Source organism: Sinocyclocheilus anshuiensis, unplaced genomic scaffold (assembly GCF_001515605.1).
Source record: "Sinocyclocheilus anshuiensis isolate Anshui unplaced genomic scaffold, SAMN03320099.WGS_v1.1 scaffold119, whole genome shotgun sequence".
NCBI classification, from domain to species: domain Eukaryota; kingdom Metazoa; phylum Chordata; class Actinopteri; order Cypriniformes; family Cyprinidae; genus Sinocyclocheilus; species Sinocyclocheilus anshuiensis.
Window position 1 is genome coordinate 601,089 of NW_015549581.1, and position 22,402 is coordinate 623,490.

A 22,402-nucleotide genomic window follows, 5' to 3' on the forward strand; every position below is an offset into this window, starting at 1 on the left:
TCAAGAAATGCCAACAGTGCTGGAGTAAACAAGTGCATAGGCAACTTCTCATCGATTACAGACACCTAACGGTTGTACAAGGCTTCCTGGTTTTCCAAATTACCACACCAGGTAAAGTGCACCATAAAAACAACTTGCACACATACAGACCACCCAACCATGCAGCAGTGAGCACGAAAGGCCACTTAGTAGCTTAAAGAAAGACTTAGCTGATGAGGAAAACGGCAATATTAGATCATTATCGTGTATCTAACGCCCGGTGGCACTGATTTGTGTGAGCCTATACAGACAAATTTCATTTATTAAACAAATTAGTGCACAGACACAAGACGTATTTCCTTGGTATACGCTCTCACGCGTACTTAACGGATGTCCTATAAATTGGACTGCTTAAATTACAAAATTATATACAATCACTGAGGACAAAAGTAGTGTTAATAAATCTCTAAACACAATTTCATCCCAAAAAGGTTATGAGCATTAAAAACATACTTCTAGATTAGGTTGGCAGGTGACTCCTTAAAGGGACAGTTCACCCAAAAATGTTACTCATTTACTCACCCTCAAGTTATTCTAAACACAAAAGAAGATCATTTTAAAGAATGTTGGTAACCAAACAGTTTCCAAAATACCATGGAAGAAGTCAATGGCTACCGTCAACAGCTACCTTATTTTGGTTTCAACAGAAGAAAGAGTAAATTGTGACAGAATTGTAATTTTTGGGTGAACTGTCCCTTTAAGAAGTGAACAGTTACGGACCCTCACTAGGGCCGCTGATAGTATAGTGCTGTTGTTTTTCCTCTAAGAGCCGAACTCCACAGTTTCAGGGGTGATGAGTTTGAATTCATAGTTTCCTCTGCCGTCCATATGGAGGTAGTACTGGAAAGAAGAAAGGACATTTTGTGATTAAGTATATGGTTAATGTTGGTAAAAATTGATGATGGGAAAGCAGCGCTGATCTCACCTCATGATGCTTCCACAAGGACTTTCTGTGAGAGACTGTGAACAGGGTGATGCCAACCTGAGGAACAAGAAGAATAAACCACACATGAAGAGAAATTTCAGCAAAATACACTGAAATATGATGAGAAAGTCTCTTTAGGATAGAGAAATGCGCACCTTTCTGCAGTGACTGTAGATGTAATCCTCCACATCTACGCTCACGGCACTGGTGCACTCATCCAGGATGGCAAACTGGGGCTTGTGGTAGAAGAGCCTGGCCATCTATGAAAAAAAAAAAAAACATCTATGAATTCTCATTTATAAGCATACAAATGTAATTTGCATAATATTGACAATAAAATGCTGCAGAGTTTAGTGGAAATCCACATGGGATTTGAGGGATTTGTCCTATAATATCTGAATTGGTCTGTGTTCGATGTTTAATATGCACTACAGTTCAAGATTCAGTTTTAGAATTGTATTATATTTATTATTCATTCAGCAAGAATACTTAATAGTGACAGTATACTGTTGCAAATGATTTCCGTTTCAAATAAATGCTTTTCTTTTGAACTTTTTTGGTAACAAAGAATCCTGATATTATGAACCAAAACCTTTTTAATAAAATAATAATGATAAATGTTTCTTGAGCAGCAAATCAGCATATTAGAATGATTTCTGAAGGATCATGCGACACTGAAGACTGGAGTAATGATGCTGAACATTCAGCTTTGCAACATTGGAATATAATTCCTACATTTTAAAATCTATTAAAATAGAACAATTGTGATTTTAAATAGTTCTATTTTACAATATTACTGTTTTTTTACTGCTTTGATCAAATAAATGCAGCCGTTGTGAGTAGAAGAGACTTTGAACATTAAAAAAATCTTACTGACCATAAACTATTGAATGGTAGTGTATATGAGGGCCAATATTTTGGACCAATCAGATTTCAGTGAGGCCGGGGCTACGCATTGGAAACCAAGTGACCTTATAAAATGCAGCGTCACTCACTGCGGGGTTGATATCATGGTTTTATGAAACAATATCTGTTTTTTTTTATCAGGTTAGGAAGAGTTAACATCATTTCAGCATTACTGGAATTATTGTAGATCCAAAGAACTCTTTATACATGTTAGAAAAACTCTGGCCTCTCCCACTTGACTGCTGTAATGTCATGTAAAAACCACAAAACTATTGAAAACAAATGACAAATTAAATAGAAATTTTCTGAGCCCATGGATGGGAAATCTCTAATTTGTTTTCTTATAACTACGGTAATTCTGATGATTCCAACATGATGTGACTCAGTCTAAATGCGGAAGTGCAATGACATAGTAAAAGATCTGGGTTTTAACACAAATTGTGGTGAAGTGGTTCAAAAACTGGATGTTAACGAGACAACAACATAGCCCTTATCAGTGCCACTGACTTCTGCTTGTCCCATGAGAACTGCTCCTGCAGTTACTGTAAGTCATTTTGCATTACTGTACGTGTATGGGACTTTCTTTGCGGTTGTTAAAAATGTGTTTACCGCCATTCTCTGCTTCTCTCCTCCACTGAGCACATCCATCCAGTCCTGAACCATGTCCCACGACCCCTCTCTCTCCAAAATGTGTCCTAACTGGACATTATCCAGGTATTCCTTCAGCACCTGCCACAAAAAAACAGGTGGATGGAATGAAAATGGATTATTATGAAATAAATATAGGTGGATCTGCACATGTTAAAGGGTTTTCAGATTTAAAAAAAACTAGTTTATAGTACCTGGTCAGAGATGCCTTTCTTCATTTGGTCCTCATGGGTGTCTGGGTAGATCACCTGATCTCTCAGTGTGCCGAGGGTCATGTAAGGCCTCTGAAAACAGACAAAAAAAAAAAAAACTAGTTTATAGTACCTGGTCAGAGATGCCTTTCTTCATTTGGTCCTCATGGGTGTCTGGGTAGATCACCTGATCTCTCAGTGTGCCGAGGGTCATGTAAGGCCTCTGAAAACAGACAAAAAAGGCAAGTTATTCAGCTGTTGTGGACCATTCAGATGTTCTGCCATGGGTAAAGTGGGTTTTGTGCTGTAAAAATCAGGTTAAAGTTTCACCTGAGGGACGTAGAAGAGTTTCCCCCTCTCTGGTTTCGTCAAACTCCCACCAAACAGTGGCCACAACTAGAGAGAGACCGAAGACCCAACATTTAGCAGATAAAATGGAAGAATTTTCAACGAGAACTAGGAACGAGGGCATAATTTCAGTCTGAGTATCACAGATGTGCTCACCTCTCCAAGAACACGGAAAAGTGAACTCTTTCCGCACCCGTTGGGACCACACACCAAAACATTGGTTCCGGATTTCACCTTTGAAGAGCAATACACAATAAGATGAGCACGCACACATTAACATTATTCTAACAGAAATGGAAGCCTGTTTCCATCCCTGACTAAAAAGTAAACAAGGTTATTGTGAAAAAGGTCACAACAAAGTCGCAATTGCAATATATAAAGTCATAATCATTAAATATACTATGGAAGCCATAGTATAGCCAGAGTTTACATCTCACAATTCTGAATTGTGAGATATAAACTCGCAATTGCGAATTATAAAGTCAGAACTATGGGATATATACTCGCAATTGCGAGAAATAAATTCAGAATAGCGAGATATACCTCGCAACTGACTTTTTTCTTGTAATTCTGACTACTTTTATCAGAATTGTGAGAAATAAACTCGCAAATGCAATTTTTTCCAATTATGAGGGGAAAAAAAACACTAATTTCTTACAATTGCAGGTTAATATCTTGCGATTTACTTTTTTCTTCGCAATTTGGACTTCTTTTCTAATAAAGCAATTCTGACTTTATAACATGCAATTGAGAAAAGTCAGAACTGTGAGATAAAAATTTGCAATTACCTTTTTTTTTTTTTTTTATTCAGTGGCGGAAATGGGCGTCCATAATATACAGTCGCAATTGTGAAGAAAGTTGCAAATGCGAGAAGCAAGTCCACAATTGTGAGAAACAAATATTAGTTGCAAATTTTAGATACAGAGATGCAATTATGAGAAAAAGATGCAAATGAGAAAAATAAATAAATAAATGTAAAAAATCACAATATGAGAAATAAAGTTGCAATAATGAAAAACAAGGTCACAATTGCAGGATATAAAGCTGCAATTTTGAAAAAGTTGAAAATGTGGGATATAAAATCATATTGTGAAAGAAGTCGCAAATGTGAGATATTAAACAAAAATCACTGAGAAACAAATTTGCAATAATGAAAAACAAATTACAAATGAAACAAAGAATAAATAAAGAAACAAAGTCGCACTTATCAGAAAAATATGTATATGTGAGAAATGAAATCACACGGTGAGAAACAAAGTTACAATAGGGAAAAATAAAAGGCACAACTGTGTTAATCTAAGTCGCAATTCTGAGAAACAGTTGTGAGATTTAAAATGAGCAAAAAAAAATTGCAAGTTGCAAGCAACTGCAAAAAGTATTTCAGAAAACCTCTGATATGCAGATATAAAAGGTGCAAGACATAAGGGTCAAAATTGTGAGACATTAAGAATTTCTATTCCATTTATTGTCAGTGTATATATAATAAACACACCTCAAAACACAGATCTCTGATCAGAATGTCTCCATTAGGTGTAGCCAGGGGCGTGTGATCAAACCTGATGAGAAATTACATATTAAACTTAGCATAGTTGCTTCTCCTAACAGTGAAGCACTCAATCTGAGATAAAGGACTGAAGGAAGCTGCTCTTACTTGATGATATTGTCTACATTGATGATTCTTCCACTTCCAGGTATCAGTGTGAGCTTTTCGGAAGCATCTGTTCATAAAAAAACATGAAAAAAAATCTATTAAAACCAATTACATAGCTCTTTGAAGTTTGTTTTGGACTTCAAGAGTGTCTGAAGCTCACCCTTCTCTGACTGAGACACCATGGTGCGTTCGTATTTCCCAGAATTCAGCTCTTTCAGGACCTTCATGAGCTCAGTGATGCGAGCGGTGAAGCTGAAGGGAAAAACAAACTCATTTTATAGCATCAAATGTACCAAGTTTTAATTAAATGGCAAGTAACCATGGTGCAAGGTGATGAGGATGTGTGAACTTTTACCCTGACAGTCGCGTCATTTCTCTGCCTGCAAGGACGATTCTGCCCAACGCCTGTGACATACGCAGCAGCATACGGCCGCTCTGGTAGTAGTCCTTCAGAAGGACATGTCAAGATTGAAATACATTGTAAAAACAATTGAGGGCCACTAACTAGGAATAATCGTGATATCAGGAGTGAAGTTTTACCTCCAGCAGTTCAGCATGTGAGCTGGTCAGATGTCGAGGATGAGATAAATCAAGGAAAGGACGACTGACGACTAAATACCCAACAACGGTAGCGAAATCTGGAACAAGACAGAACAATTTAGCCATCTTTTACTGCCCATGATCATGTATTTTTTATTTAGGGAAGATAATGAAACGTCCTCTTACACTTGGCAATAATGCTATCCACCATTCCCATGGAGAAACGGAAGATGATGAAATTGTGCAGATGATCGACCTGCAAACAAACTCAGATATCAAGATGCAAACCTATATTACATAGGTTACAGATTACTGGCCAATATTAGAGTGTTGGATATTTAATTGTATATGCATATGTATTTTTATTACCTTTAATACTTTTATTACGTTTTTAGATTACATTTGACACAAAATTAATTAAAAAGACACACTAATAACTGAATACCACTGTTAAATGTAATCAAAATAAACATTAATTTGTCATAATGTACATTATAACGTTGTAATGCCTAAATTCACTTGCAATTTAAAATTAATCATATTAGTTCAGTTTTATTTTTATCTTATTTAGGTAAAATAGTATACATTTAAATATCGGCCATTTATCAGAAAAATAATTATTGGCTTATCGGTAATTTATCAGTAAATACTGATGCAACCCTTTTGATAATAAACACTCACAGATTTGTACAATCATATACTCACCAGTTTCCTGAAGGTTGAATGAATTGTCTGTTTTTCCCTTACATTTCCATTGTAGAAGGCGATCTCTTCACTGGGAAGGAAATTATGACATGCATCAAAATTTGAGAAAAACAAAATTATAGTACAAAAACGCATACAAGTAAGACAAGTCACCTGTTTGTGATGAGACGAGAGTTGACGTATCGGTATTCTCCTTCGTACTTCTGTTCGGTCACTGTCATCTTACCGATAGGTCTACGTAGACGGGTCAGGAAGAGGCCGGAGATCAGCAGGTAGGCCATCATAGATGCAGGACCCTGTTCAAAGAGTCCAAAAGATCCTCAAAATGTCCAATGGCATTGATCTACAGTAGATTTTCACACTGTCTTGCACTCTCACCTGAGCACCGATTGCTGTTGTCAATTTGAAAATGTATAAAACGATATCCAACAGGGGCTGGAGGGGGAAAAGCAAGAAGAACTTAGCAAATGCCGGGAAATATACTAAAAAAGTAAATTGGGTATTTGGACAAAGGGGTGTCGTACCTTGCTGAGGTTGGAGTAAAGATCCACCACACTGTTACAGAACCTTTCCACATCCTGTGTCAGCAGCTGATCTGCATTAGCAATGCGGTTATCCAGGTTTCCCATTTTGTAGAATGTATATCCCCTGTGAACCCAAAGATAGTGAGATTAGTAACTAGACTTTTGCATTTTCTTCAGAAAGAATCACATTTCACAACAAATGCACTTTTTTTCTCACTCAGAAAGAAAACAAATGTCACCTCTGTTGAACAATCTGGTTCATACCATATCGGTTATCGGCCGATTGTAGTTTTTTTTTTTTTTACATTTTAATACAAAAATTAACTAAAAAATATTTTTATACATATTTTCATTAAAATTACCTTTGTACATAGTGCTCAGCTATTATTTTTTAAGGCTAAAAATGTAAATGTAATCTTCAGCAGATCTTAAAATTAAAGTCTTACATACTTGCAGTTCTAAATAGTGAGTGATGCCTAAATTTAAAATAATAAATTAAAATAATACTTTTTTTACACAAAATTATTTTGAATTTTAATATCAGCCATTAATCAGAATTTTAATGTCAATGCATCCATTTTAATAATTTGTATTTAAGCACATTATAACAACCAGCTAATCCAGTATGAGCAAATATAATAGTAATGCATTTTACTGAGTTTTCGTGAAGAATATTTGTGACCCTGGACCACAAAACCAGTCTTAAGTCGTTGGGGTATATTTGTAGCAACATTATTGATTTTTCTTTTATGCCAAAAATCATTAGGATATTAAGTAAAGATCATGTTTCATGAAGATATTTTGTAAATTTCCTGCCGTAAATATATAAAAACGTAATTTTTGATTAGTAATATGCAGTGCTAAGAACTTAATTTGGACAACTTTAAAGGCGATTTTCTCAGTGTTTTGATTTTTTTGCACCCTCAGATTCCAGATATTCAAATAGTTGTATCTTGGCCAAATATTAATAATACAAGTATCTAGTCCTATCCTAACAAACCATACATCAATGGAAAGCTTATTTATTCAGCTTTCAGATGATGTATAAATCTCAATTTCAAAAAATTGGGTTCAAAAACCCTGGTTTTGTGATCCAGGGTCACATTTCAGTTGGAATAATGTCATGGCAGTGATGGGCCTTACTTAAGGTACTCATCGTAGAGATGTTTGGTAAGTCTCACGCGAAAGCACAGCTTCAGTTCATTCAGGCCCAACTTCAGGAAGTTGTTCACCAGGGCGATCTAAAAGATTGAGATGCAGCCATTTACAAATCTGGATGTTTCCATAGCAAAAACTTCAAACAATTCTTGCATGCTGCTCTCTTACTGATTTTAAACAAACGCATTCTAGCCTCAGAGATGTTTCTATGTAAACAGGAAGCATATATTAGTTTGGTTGTTTGCTTAAGGTGGTTATTTGGAAGCAGTTTTAATTTCACAGTTTCGACAGTTAACATTCTCAGAACTCCTCTGACTATTAACATTAACTACCAACTTTGATAAAAGCAGAGACTTACAACTGGCATGGCCGTGATAAAGTTGAATAAGTACTTCTTGAAACCTTCAGTGGACCGACCAATGATCGCACTGCAAACCACAACATGCACACAAACACATGCAAACACGGTCAGAGTTAATACAAAAGCGAATAAACACTCATCCCGCTGGCCTGTCCTTCATGTGCATGAACAAAATGAATGCAAATGATTTTTAAGGAAGCACACATTAACAAAACACAAATGTGCATTTAAACTGCAGAGCAGAGGAGATCTGAGAGGTGAGCATGTGAGGAACCACAATGGACTGGTTCAGTGATGTAAATCACATGACACATCTGTAACAATACATTAGTTTTCACAGCACATGAAGATACAGTAAATTACCCCAGGAATGACAGTCAGGTAGGAATAAAAGTGCCTCTTGAATAGTTTGATATCTCTGCTAATGATTCCACTGTTAAAATGTCAAAACAATCATACAATCAAATCACATTAAATCAATATTTAACTGGGTGCTTGGCGTCTTTGCAAAGTGTAATAGTTTGAGATCTAGATCAATACGGTACCTTTCAATCATAGTGCCGTTCTGAATCATCCAGACGTCGCAATAGGTCCGAGTCACAAGCATTAATGCAATCAGGAGCAGGTACCATGTCTGTGACATACAAAAAAATACAAATAATAAAAAAATACAAATAAATAAATAGATAATGTGAAAAACCATAATGAGCTGAAATGCTTTGCTTTTATTTAGCAGATACACATGCACGTTATCCTATAAGTTTGGAGTTGATAAGTTTTTATGTTTTAGAACGAGGTTTCTAATGCTCACAAAGGCTGCAATTATTTGATCAAAAACGTAGTTTGAACATTTATATTGTGAAATATTACTATTTAAAACAGCTGTTTTCATTTTGAATATGTTTTAATTTGATTTAATTTGATTTAATTTAATTTAATTCTCTGATGGCAAAACTGAATTTTCAGCATCATTACTCGAGTCTTCAGTCACATGAAACTGTCACGGAAATCATACCAATATGCTGACTTGCTGCTAAACAAATATTATTATCGAATGTTGAAAACAGTTGTGCTGCTTAATATTTTTGTGGAAATTTCTTTGATAAATAGAAAGTTAAAAAGAATAGTGCTTTTTTTTTGCAACAATGTAAAAGTCTTACTGTAACTTTTGATCAATTTAATGCATTGCTGAATTCAAATAATTTCTTTATAAAAAAAAATGTAGTGACCCCAGAAATTTGAATGGTAGTGTATAAAATGCATAATGTTTCAGCTCAGAAAAAAATGCACAAGAAAATGTGCTCTAAATAGCAACACCAAGTACAAAATCATGTTCTTGACTATGACATAAAGTAAAGGTGATTGGCTATTGAAAAAAAGGGAAACCTTCAATTCATGCCTCACCCCAACTTGCTGTTTCAGCAAGAACCTTCATGAAGCCAATTCTCACCTCTTTGCAGAAGAATCTCGGCACCATAATCCTGACGATCCGTGAGATCCGGATAAAAAAGAGCTTGTCCACAGCAGCTCTCTCTTTCTTGCCATCTTTCTGCTGGTTTTAAAACACAAGAAGTGTTGAAAGTCAAAGGAAACTCATGGAATATAGTCACAGCCAGATCTTTAACTAAATAGTCAAGATTGCAACTTATATATTACATTATTCATCTGACATTACATTAAAGCAACTTACACTGCATTCTGTGCGTATACAGTTTTTATCAGTTCATGCAGAGATCAATAAATACATTTCTCTTACCTCACTCTTCAGATCATTTGAAGAACCCTTCTTCCTGTTGAGGATGATGAAATAAATCTATTAATAATAATAATTACTACAGTACATCCAATAACATTCAATATGAAGCATTACATAAAAATTGCCATTTTTCTGTCATAGGTATGCTTGATGCTGAATCTTAAATCTAGAGAGTTCAAGGTGCAAATATGAATCATTCTTGACTATCATTCTTGCGTATAGAATTTTTGAATGCATACTGTGGCAACATTTATCCAACAAACACTGTCCTTTTATGAAAGAGTCCATTGTTGGATAGTGAGACTGCAACAAGCATAATAATGTTCAGTAAGCCTCATGTGGGTTTCAAGGACTGTATCTCATTATAAAGGATGTGTCTCAAAACCTACCTTCTGTACACTAGACTGTACACGCTCATTAGGTTTTGACACATGGCCGGACTCATTTTGCTGTAGTTGAACCGGGGTCACTCTGACACTGGACTCATGCATTAGGTACTTTATATGTGTTTTCACATACCTGTTCAGTCCAGCGGATCTTCGTCTCTGCTTTAGGAAGTATAAAACGAGTAGGATGCCGCCAGCTACAGCGGAGTTCTTCGCTGTCAAGTACTTACTGACGGCCGCCATGTTTCCTACTGAGACGGCCGGAGAACAGCGGCGCACTCAAACCCGGGAGAGAGAGAGAGAGAGAGAGAGAGAGAGAGAGAGAGAGGATTCCGTCCCTCTACCGGCTTCCGTACTCATGACCTCATGACCTCATCATCACACCATCACCAAGGACCTGCTCTGTTTATTAACCCTTTAGGAAACAACCACACAAATACACGGGAGGAAAAGCCTGTCATATCAACCATGTTGAAGTAAAACAATTAACACTTTTATTATTCATAAATGAAAGATTCCAATGCACTTTATGAGACTGCCTTACAAACATATTGTCCCTTTTACAACTTTCCCTATATTTCCCCCTAGAGTTTGAAATACTACGAATGGAGGTGACATTTTTTTAATACTTTAAAAACATTTAAAAAATACAACTATACAGCAATGCTATATATAATGCTATATGTGTGTGTGTATACACATACATAAATATGTATAATAAGTAAAATGTACAATTATAAATGTGATTGAATGAATGAATGAATGAATGAATGAATGAATGAAAAGCGAGCATAAACTAACGGTCTTTACCTTTCCTGTTAGTACTAAACTGAATAACACATAAAGCTTTATTTTTCTTTGAAAGCTACAGAGAAAATTGGTATTTTGTTGGAAAATTTACATTAGTGTGTCAAATTTAACTAATACAATTATAAGATTAAAATTGACCTCGTTTTTATCATCACACTTTTACAAGATAACGTTTTCAAAAAATAAAATACAACAAAAATCCAAACATATGGACATAATAAAACACAATAAAAGTTCAGTTGTTGTTCTTGCAAGGTATTTTTTATATATTTGTTTACTTTATATATAAAATGTAAAAAATTAAAACTTTATTTTGACATCGTCTTGTTTTATTGTCTGCCTATTTACCGTGAGTTACAAAGTTTTCTCTTGGAATTGGATCAAAATCAAATAAGTTTTAAACGAGCTTTTAAAATGACAGTTGATTTGAAGTTGTTTTTAAGGAAAATTTGTTTTAAGAACAATTTGCTGTATAAAGACAAAAATTAACCGTACAGCGTGGTACAAAACCTCTCCAATATTATTTATAATATCTTACATATTCATACATAGGTAAACAAGGTAAAACTGAAGTAAATTCGATCCACAACACATAAGACACTTTTAAAACATAGAATGTGGCTGATTTAATTGCATGTAATTTTATTTATCAATAACAACAAGTCAGATCAAATCCAAACGTCAAAAAATACACATTTTAATCAAAAGTCCTCGGCAACATTGACGGGTGCACGCTCACTACCGCCCGATTTGAATATGTCCTTCTGCTTCCTGCAAAGGCGGAAGTGACGCACGGTGCTGCCAGGGTTCGCTGTGCGTAGCGTTTTGCACAATTTGCAGCCGACGCGAGAGCTCGAGACGGACAACATCATCAGATACGAGCGAAATACTGGATTATTCTCCCGCTACAAAAACCCCAGCGACCGTACGTACCCACAGTCACTACTGTCCGGTTGAGATACATTGCTTTAGCTGCCCATCTGAGGGGGATTTTGTCTGGGGAAAAACAGAGGGATGGATGGAGGAGTGGGACGTGTAGTGAATTGGGATAAAGTGGGATGCGAGATTCTGCTGTTGGCCTGTAACACCGAGCCGCTGCGCTGCTTCCTGCGTGCACAATGTCACGTTTATTATTATGATGTGTTTGAGCATCAAAGCACGATGTTTTATCCATGCATGTAAAATATTAATTGGCCGACCGGTAGAGTCAGTTTACAATCGGGACCTTAGGCTAATTGAAAGCCATACTTGTGTTTCAGAGGAGCCCGATCCATTGAATGCAATGCGTTTATGCGCATTTGCTTTACATCTGATTGTTTTTCTCAATTGCGTTGAATTATATTTTAATGCATAAACTGCATGTTTTAAATCTCATAAGTCGGATGCACTCAACAACCAGTACGAGCAGAAACACGTTGCATCAGCATGCGCCTTAAAGGATTCTTATTGGTAAATTCGACATTTTTCTTGATAAATCATTGAGTAACACAAGGTTTGCCGTTTTGCATGTCGCTGCACTCATGCAGTGCAGTTAGCGGCTTTGTGTTCCCGCACATCAGTTTTGACTGACAGGTGTTGTAAGAGGGTGACTTGAGATCATAGTGGGACTCATTACAAAGTACCTGTTACACATGACTGATAAAACTGCATAGCATTTTTTCCCCATTTTTAATTTATCCTGACCGATACTGGTACTGATTATTTAAAATGTGCAATAGTAATTATTATATACTGCAATAACCATTAATTTATCCTTTGGCTACTTTGATAAAAAAAACACACATTATTATCAATCAAAAAGTCAATTATTTAAAAAAGCGTCCATATTTTATAGCTAGTTTGTTTTTGCACCAAGTAGAAACTTGCTGTGTTTAAGAATCTATTATAAATGAATGTACATAATATATACCTGTATTTTTCCAAAGAGAAGCAATGCACAATACAACTGTCTAGTAATAGGTCATTGTTTAGTTGAATGTAATGTCTTCTTCTTCCTATTCTTCAAAGGTGCTAAAAGATAAACATCATGAACCCTGTTTATAGCCCTGCGTCATCAGGGGTTCCTTATGCCAACCCTAAAGGAATAGGATACCCAGGTAACCAGAGACGAGCTCCGACTCACTTGCATGCAATCGATAGGAAGTGTCTGGAGTTTTCACACCATACGCAATTAGGTTCCAGCACAATGTCTTTGCTGTTATTGTTAATTGCTGTTTTTTTTTGTTTTTTTTCCTCCTGCACAGCGGGATTTCCTGTGGGTTATGCAGCGGCAGCTCCAGCATACTCCCCTGGCATGTACCCTGGCACTAATCCAGCCTTTCCCACAGGTAAAGGAAGCCCAAACTCTCTCTTTTTCCTGTGTTTTTCAGTTTCCAAGAAGCCAAAACAGAGATTTTGTTACATGGATCTTCACTCAGCCAAAAAATATATCCTGAGGTTTTTTATTTTTAACATGTTTTAAGAAGCTAGAAAGTGCAGTTCTTGGATTACAGCTCACATTGTTTATTTTTCTTCAACATTTTTGTGCCTGAACTCATCAGTATGTCTTAAAGGCATAGTCCACCCAAAAATGACAATTCTGACATCATTTACTTGCCCTCAAGTCGTACCAAAACTGTATGACATTTGTTTTCTTCTGCAGAACATAATAGAAGATATTTTGAAGAATGTTGGTAACCAAACATTTTCAGTTCCTATTTACTTCTATTGTATTTTTAGTCCATACTCTGGAAGTCAGTTTGATTACCAACATTCTTCAAAATATCTTTCTTTGTGTTCCACAGAAGAAAGTATGTCATACAGGTTTTGAGTGACATGAAGGTGAGTAAATGATGACAGGATTTTCATTTTTGGATTTATATTCCTATAAAGCCAACTTGACATGACATTAACTACCTATTTTGCCTTTGGAGTCTTACATATTTCCAGATAAAACTAGATGTTCATGAAAAATATAGGGTTTATCCAGCCATTTTTTTCCACAAGGTCAATTTTGATGTGATGCTCACTTTTTAGAAGCATTGCTGTTGCTAGCAAATTAGATTATTGCTTAATTTTCTTCAAATATAATGTCATCTCTACAGGTTATGCTCCCGGGACCCCTTTTAAAATGTCCTGCTCCCCAACAACAGGTGCTGTACCCCCCTATTCCTCTTCACCCAACCCCTACCCTGCTGCAGTCTACCCCGTGAGAAGTCCCTACCCCCAACAGAACCCCTATGCACAGGTAAAGCAACATAAAACTGGAGGTTATGAAGCGTAAATAATGTCACACCTGCATTTTGTTAAAATATTGGATGTTTTTTTCCATAGCAGCAAGGCACTTACTACACACAGCCCCTTTACGCAGCACCGCCGCATGTCATTCATCATACAACGGTGGTCCAGCCCAATGGCATGCCAGCGGCCATGTATGCTCCTCCCCTTCCCCCGCCCCGCCCTAACGGAGTCACCATGGGCATGGTAGGAGGCACCACCATGGCGATGTCAGCTGGTGAGTCTCATCCAAATAATCCACTGAAATTTATACAATAAATAGGAAATAGTAATAATGCATTTTTTTTTTCTCCTCAGGGACATTATTAACTACTCACTCTCCGACCCCAGTCGCGCCCCACCTTTCAATGCCCACGTACCGCCCGCCTGCCACTCCCACCTACAGTTACGTGCCCACGCAGTGGTGAACGCGACACTGTAAGTGCAAATGGTTTAAAATTGTCTTTATGCATCGCTACGCTTTTGACAGTAGAAATTTTTTTTCCGTGAAATTTTGGCTTATTTTCTTGGGCAAAATCCAGTCATTTTAATAAGAATATACGCAATCAATGAAAGATTTCCCCATGCTGATTTCACATCAGGTTCTGTTGGTCAAGCAAATATGCTCCATTGATCATCAGAAAGATGCTTGGTTTGAAAGTGACTTCATGCATCACTACACTATGTGACCGCATCTTTACTGTCTTTATACTCACAAAATAGTCTGATTTTGTTGGTCCCTGTGTGAAATAATTGTCTTTTTGTTGTCTTCAGGTCAAAAGATGGTAGATTTGCATTCTCACTGTCCAGTATTTTTGCAATTGGAGCTGCCACTACAAGTGTTATCAGCCAGTTGCTCTTCCTTCCAAACATAATGTGAATCCGACTCCAGTTGGCAGACGAAAGGAAAGAGTATCTTCCCAGTCCAGCTCCATTACTACTTCCCATCCTTCACTCATTCTACAACATATCTCACGGCCGAAGACCAGACAAGCTCCTCATGCTGAATTGTGTTGTGTGGACTGTCTTGCAGTTTTTAGCTAACTCTTTAATTGGTGAAACCGGAAGGGAGTTGGAATTAGTTTTATTGGAATACCTATTGAATGCATGTATATATTTAAAAGAGGAAAAAAGAAACAAAACAAAAAAACAGCGCTAGCTCATTCTACCAGCTATGACAGATGCAAAATCATCAGCAGTTATCTCAAGCAAAAATCCAAAGGGATGGGGAAAAACAACTGTATATTAAATGCAATGTCTTAATTGTTATTTCATACAAAATATTAATAACGTTAGCATTTAAAAAGCGACATTTTTGTTATTTTTCCTGGTTTTAATTTGGGTATTTGTAGCTCCAGGCATGGTTCATCTTCTCTGGGTGACGGTGTGTTTGTTGCTGCCGTGCCCTGATGGGAAGACGGGCCCTTAGGGTTAGTGCCTCCGCTTCATATGCCTGTTTTTAGTTGATAAGTTTTTATCACTCTTCATGCTCTCGCTGCGGTTAATTGTTGCACTAATTGCCTGTGTGTGTACCTAAATTGGTTGATTGAGCTGTATTGGTGCTGAGAGCATGCTAACTCATTTGTGTACCTCTGGTTTGGTTTTCTTAACTTTTAAAAGTCTGACCGAAAGATTAACATTGAAATCGCAGCGAGCTGCGAAATTTTAAATAGTAAATTGTTGATGTGGTAAAAAAAGAAAAGAAAACTCAGTTGAGTTGATTTGATAACACTACTGGTTACATTTGAGGAGGTGAATTTGAGTTTAGTTATTATTGACCCAAACATCGCTTGTTACCTCAAAATTACACCGTAACTGACTGAATTCTATCGTCTTTTTACTTTATACATTGCCTATGTCACTTCGGTTAAAGAATGTTTTGTAATGTTTAATGTGTTTTTGTTTTGTATTTTCAAGAAAGACCAAAAAATAAATACAATAATAAATAGGAGTTTTCTGGTTTCATTTTTAATATACACTGGTTAAGGACAAAAATAATCTAGTAATCATAAATGGAGAGGTCATGGAACTTGAGATAATTGCTGTAAGTGCAAGAAATGACAAAAATCTATGCCACAATTACTTTTTTTTTTTTACTGATTTAAAAATTATATAGGCTTAAATATATGTAATTACATTATTGATTACCTGTCTGATTTAATTTTCATAATTACAGTGACAGCCACATAAGTTCTATTCCAACTTCAATCACTGGATGTCGCCAAATGCCGAATAATTTCTTTGACCTAACCATAGATGTTGTTTATGAAGACATCAGATATAATAACAGTTAAAATAACCGTTTAAATTCCCAAAATCGTAGTAGGCCTACAGGTGATATAGTTTTCATACCGCGTGCTCGCTCGCGCTCATTAGTAAAGTGACCGTTACAAATCTAACGTTAACCGCTCGCCTCATCGTGTACTCGACGACTGTACTCGGTCAAATTACATTTTAAACACCTCTCTCCTAAAAAAACAAGGTAAGAAATTGGTTAAAACGACAATATTAGTGCCCACATTAAATGAATGCGTTAACTTTGCTGTCCCTTGAGTTCTTTTAAAGCATTTAGATCACATTTCGTATTTGTTGTTGTGAGAGAGCTAATAATATGAATGAAAAACAATATTCCCACACACAATTTGCTTTGAATCTCGCGGCTTGTTTTTACAAAAGATAATAATAATAATACATTATATGCATAATAAGATACAATATACATATTATAATTATTATTAAAAAGAGTGTATGACAGGGATTTTATTATTATTTTTAATCTCTTTAGTGTAAAGCAGTATGGATGCAGGTGATGCAAGTCAACCAATCACTCAGTCTGCAGAATATGAACAGGTAAAGTTTACTAGCTACTGGCTGTCTTTACTGCTAATATTTATGAGATGAAATGGGTCAAAAACATACTTCCTCTGGTCACAGGGGTTCCCATTAAAACTCAGTTGATAATTTATAGTAGTGCACAGTCTCCTCTGAACAGCTTCAGTGATTTGTACAATAATGTGGTGCCTCAGGGTGACTGAGTAAAGACAGTGTGGGTTCAGACGTGTGTGATCTGGTTGCGCATGTAGGTGGCAGGTGGAAAAAAGAATAGGAATGACCTTGTGTGCTTCTAAAATCGTGTGTGTGTGTGTGTGTGTGTGTGTGATCTAAACCTCACTGATTACTGTAGGAATTCATCACAAGATCATCAAAAGGTCTTCCTTGTATATGTAGGCTAACCCTATGTATCCGGTGGGCTTAGAAATCAGGGATATATTGAAGGAAATGTAGGCCTACTCACCCCCTGGCCATCCAAGGTGTATAGATAAGTTTATTCAAAAGAACTGGAGAAATTTAGCTTGACATCACTTGCTCACCAATGGATCCTCTGCAGTGAATGGGTGCCGTCAGAATGAGAGACCAAACAGCTGATAAAAACATCACAATAATCTACAACACAACTCAAGTCAGTGGATTTGTTTCTTACAAACGCACAGCTTTTCACTTAAAAGGATGTTAATTGGTGGACTGGAGTCGTGTGGATTTCTTGTGGATTATTGTGATGTTTTTATCAGCTGTTTGGACTCTCATTTTGACAGCACCCATTCAGTGCAGAGGATCCATTGCTGAGCAAGTGATGCTAAATTTCAAACTCATCTACATCTTGGATGACCTGAGGGTAAATACATTTTCAGCAAAACTTCTTTTTTTGGTGAGCTATTCTCATAATAATCAAAACCTGTCTTTTGATTTTTCCTCAGGCACCATTAATAATTGGCAAAGAGGAGAACACAAAAGGGGTTCTACCTGACTCTTCAACCAGTACACATCTTGGTGACTCTCCAAACGATGAAGATGCAAAACAGAAGTTGGCTGTTGAGACATCCGCAAGAAATATTTTCAACAATAACAATGCAGGACCTTTCAGTAAGATGTTTCAAATACATATTTCACATGTACTGTGGCCTCAAAAACTATTTAGATGCTTGTGCATGCTCAAGTCATTCTTAAAAATGTCTAAATGCCATTGCATCCTAAAATAATATATCAAACCAAATAGCATCCCCACATAAATGATACTAAACTAACATTACTTTTCTGAGCCTTTTTTGACTTTTTAATCAGCTGGTTATCTGTGATTTTTTAACCAATTTTGCCTTGAGTTTCACTGGCGTTTTACAATAAGGTGTTCAAATACTTTTTGTGTAATTTTGAACAATATATCTACTGTTTTGTCATTTAAAGCTTAGCAAACAACTTTTTGTGAAATTATTTTTGAGGCCACTGTAGGTGAAACCAAACTTTATAAACATTATTGTCTCTGACAAATCATAAGTATGATGTGCACAGGCTTCTCCTCATATGACTTTTGTTTTATTACTCTAAAGTCTCTGTCAACCAGAGTGGCGGTGTCCAGTTTATCCCCTGCCAGCAGAGATATGATACTTTCACTTCCTGGCCTGGGTCTCCCATAATGCAGTATGCTGTCCACTCCAGCAATGGCACTTACATTGTATCTGAAGATAAGGGCCAAGGTAATGACATCACCATTTGAGTCATTAATTTGGATTATACTCTCATTTGAAATAATACCATATAAAAGTAAATTTTAAAATCCACATGTTAAATAAACATTAAACTCGTAGACGAAAAAATAAACACATGGGGGATTCTCATTAGAACATGTCTTGGCCACTTTTTGCCCCAAAATAAGACATTAGAACCATTAGGGTTATTTTAGTTTGCATTTGACATTGTTTTCATGATAATTACATAGTAATGAGATTTTTGTTCATTGCAGTAAAGGAATTCTGGTGAAGAAAATGTGCAAAATGCAAAATGCATGAAATGCCAATTAAAAAAAAACACACACTTCCGTTCAAACATTTAGAGTCAATAAAATTTTGAATGTTTCAGAAAGACGTTTATGCACACCAAGGCTGCATTTACTTAATGTAAAATACAGTAAAAACTATAATAATGTAATATTAATAATTACATTTAAATTATTAATAATTTAAATAAAAAATCTGTTTTCTATATGAATATATTCTAAAATGTAATTTATTTCTGTGATGCAAAGCTCATTTTTCAGCATCATTAGTCTTCAGTTTCACATGATCCTTCAGAAATCATTCTAATATGCTGATTTGCTGCTCAAGAAACATTTCTTCTTATTATTAATGTTGGAAACAGTTGTGCCACTTAATATTTTTGTGGAAAGTATGATACATTTTTTTTCAGGATTCTTTGATGAAAATATTAATTGGTATTAAAAAAAAATTATACATTTTGAATGGTATAGTGTAATTTCTTTTTTTTTTTAGAGTTAAAAGGGATCCGTATATATTCCTGACAGGTTTCATGCAATGCACAGCCTACCTGGAAGCTCATTTCATTTGTTTATAAATTTTAAGACTCCAAAAACAATATCACATGACATTATGCATAGTCTTCTTTTTGTTGAAATCATAATTGAAAAGAAAATCTAAGGACAGTCCTTTAGGCAGCTTTTAAACATAAAAAACTGCCTTCTGTAGCCTGCTTTGGTCTGGCTCTCTGCCTGATGTGTGAATGACGGCAGAGGGGGGTGGGGAGAGGAAGGGCTGGCTCCGCTAGCCGCTGCGTTGCTGACATCAGGAGGCTAATGATGTCATAGTGATGTCAATGGCACTGACAGTGACTGCACACTTAGCTTGTGGTTTGGGCAGCATTGCATGCTGACAGCAGAGAGAGAAAGACAAGCTTTCAGCTCACTATACATGGCTGTGACTGGAGATGAGACAGAATCAGGTATGTCCGCTGTTTTCTGTGGCTCTTATGTGGTTTTCAACATGTTTAACATTGGGAACTTGCTTTAAAAATTGCATTTTAAATATCTCAGTTTAGTTTGGCTGTTTTTGAAATTGATTGGGTCGTTTTAAATTTCAACTGACTGTGTTCAGAGAACATGAACGGACAAACAACATTTCAAATGCTCAAACAAAACTTTGAAGTTTTGGTAGCGATTGTACTGAAAAAACGATATACGATTTGTATCAAATCTGTGCTCTCATTATATTCTTGTGATGAATCATCTCTGTAGCATGCAACAGGCTGAAAGAATGAAATGTTCACATTTTTGCTTCCTGTTGAGTTCCTCTGTAGCTCTCACTCGTTTCTTTCAGCACCTCTGTTGCTCTCTCTCTCTCTCTGAAACGCGTGAATGCGCTGCCCACTCACAGAGCAGCTGACGTCATGTTGTTTCCTGGAATTGGACACCAGCAGGGAAATGTAAATGCTGAACGACAAATAAGATGTACATTGACGTCAGTTCAGAGTCATGCTGTGATTACAGGCAGCTCCTTTTGCGAGAGCAAGACTACCAGATTAATCATCTCTTTTAATACTCTGCAGTCTCCACGGAGACAAAGAGGATCAGACACATGTAAAGAAATGTTGCTGTGCATTTTTTTCGCCATTGTTCATGAGCTTTTTGAAATGATTTAACTTGTTTCAATGAAGAGAGATCAAAAATGTGTTACTATGTGAAACAGTTTTTTAACTGTGACCACATAGTGGGTTGCTACTAGAGGAAATTTAATCACTTTGTTTTCATAAGAGCGTTTCACCCTGCACAAATACTGTATGTTGGAGCTCTTATTGGTGAGCAATCCAGTTTACAACCACACTACTAGTAGATCTGTGTATAATCTACCACTGTGACATACTCAGAGGTCACACAATGTGTTTGCTCATCTCCAGTGGGTATTAATTCACCACCTTTGGTCCTTGCAGACATTTGAGTCAGTTGATCTTTAGGCCTGTTTAGTAACACGGTGATATTCATGGACTCATGACATCAGACTTCAGAATGAACTCTGTGTCAGTATAATCTTTTTCAATCTGTTAAAATTGTATTTCTATTTATATTATGTTTATGCATATGCATTTGAATAAATTCTTATTTTAAATTTGAGACAAACATCAATGTCATTTTAGATTAACCTCTCTGATTTTATGTTTTCTGACTCTCAACCACAATGACATCTAAATGTCACCACTACTTTGCTTGTGAAGTGTGTAATTGTGTTATGTGGTGGATTTTAACACACTGGCCAACTCATTACAGAGTATAATTTTCCAAAAATGTTGTTTGCCAGCAGTGTTAGTATGTTTCAGAAAGCAATACACATAAAATTACTTGTATATGATGTTCATATTGGGGCTCAGTCCAAAACACCTGGGCCTGGAAATTAATCTCAAAACTGGACCTTCAATATAGAAAAAGAAAATATTATAAGATAAATACTAGTTTCAGTAATAGGTAGATGTCAAAGGCATTAAGTCATTCATCTTTGCCTCATGACATGTTTATTGGAAACTGCCAGGGTTTTCACTAATTCTCGACAATCTGAAATTTTGTAGTGCATGTTATGGGAAATAGGAGAAATGCTTTCAGTAAATGTTCTGAAAAATAATTAGTTGTTCTTGTTGTAGTATAATGTTAACTCTCTTTTTTTCTTTCTTTCTTTCTTTTTCTTTCTTTCCCCTAAACTTTTGAATAGAAGTGTTTTAATATTTCTGAATGTAATTGTGTTATGTGGTGGATTTTAACACACTGCCCAACTCATTACAGAGTATAATTTTCCAAAAATTTTGTTTGCCAGCAGTGTTAGTATGTTTCAGAAAGCAATACACATCAAATTACTTGTATATGATGTTCATATTGGGGCTCAGTCCAAAACACCTGGGCCTGGAAATTAATCTCAAAACTGGACCTTCAATATAGAAAAAGAAAATATTATAAGATAAATACTAGTTTCAGTAATAGGTAGATGTCAAAGGCATTAAGTCATTCATCTTTGCCTCATGACATGTTTATTGGAAACTGCCAGGGTTTTCACTAATTCTCGACAATCTGGAATTTTGTAGTGCATGTTATCGGAAATAGGAGAAATGCTTTCAGTAAATGTTCTGAAAAATAATTAGTTGTTCTTGTTGTAGTATAATGTTAACTCTCTTTTTTTCTTTCTTTCTTTCTTTTTCTTTCTTTCCCCTAAACTTTTGAATAGAAGTGTTTTAATATTTCTGAAATTAATACTAAATAAATAAATTAATAAAATAGTGCACAGCAAACTGTTTTCAAAATAATAATAATAAATGTTTCTTGAGCAGCAAATCAGCATATTAGAATGATTTCTGAATAATCATGTGACACTGAAG

General features: G+C 36.0%; 3 protein-coding genes across 5 annotated transcripts in view; 2 read left to right on the plus strand and 1 right to left on the minus strand.

Moving 5' to 3' along the window:
- Positions 1-681: 681 nt before the first annotated feature.
- Positions 682-10,465, minus strand: LOC107657768 (ATP-binding cassette sub-family D member 3-like). Its single transcript, XM_016445995.1, has 23 exons — positions 10,272-10,465; positions 9,753-9,786; positions 9,447-9,548; positions 8,542-8,630; positions 7,994-8,063; positions 7,621-7,718; positions 6,478-6,601; positions 6,332-6,388; positions 6,107-6,249; positions 5,954-6,023; positions 5,435-5,504; positions 5,249-5,346; positions 5,064-5,155; positions 4,869-4,960; positions 4,709-4,775; positions 4,550-4,613; positions 3,214-3,291; positions 3,040-3,105; positions 2,843-2,932; positions 2,480-2,599; positions 1,120-1,224; positions 965-1,021; positions 682-879 (listed from the first exon to the last, which is right to left on the minus strand). The coding sequence occupies exons 1-23, from the start codon at positions 10,379-10,381 to the stop codon at positions 802-804; spliced, it is 1,974 nt and encodes a 657-aa protein (XP_016301481.1). The 5' UTR covers positions 10,382-10,465; the 3' UTR covers positions 682-801.
- Positions 10,466-11,712: 1,247 nt separating this feature from the next.
- fam168b (family with sequence similarity 168 member B) lies at positions 11,713-15,900 on the plus strand. 3 transcript variants are annotated; one of them, XM_016446004.1, is made up of 7 exons: positions 11,713-11,873; positions 12,956-13,044; positions 13,192-13,275; positions 14,080-14,174; positions 14,261-14,441; positions 14,522-14,641; positions 14,978-15,900. In XM_016446004.1, exons 2-6 carry the CDS (start codon positions 12,975-12,977, stop codon positions 14,629-14,631), a joined length of 540 nt encoding a protein of 179 aa, XP_016301490.1. In that variant the 5' UTR covers positions 11,713-11,873; positions 12,956-12,974; the 3' UTR covers positions 14,632-14,641; positions 14,978-15,900. The 3 variants fall into 3 exon arrangements, with proteins under 3 accessions (XP_016301490.1, XP_016301487.1, XP_016301489.1); XM_016446001.1 differs by having other exon boundaries at positions 11,714-11,873; positions 14,032-14,174; XM_016446003.1 differs by having other exon boundaries at positions 11,714-11,873; positions 14,032-14,174; positions 14,264-14,441.
- A 4,010-nt stretch (positions 15,901-19,910) lies between these two features.
- The window catches only part of LOC107657772 (cAMP-responsive element modulator-like), a 6,588-nt gene continuing 4,096 nt past the window's right edge, over positions 19,911-22,402 (plus strand). Inside the window, exon 1 of the mRNA XM_016446005.1 lies at positions 19,911-19,990. Coding sequence (XP_016301491.1) covers positions 19,915-19,990 — 76 coding nt within the window. The 5' untranslated portion in view covers positions 19,911-19,914. The remainder of the gene's footprint in view (positions 19,991-22,402) is intronic.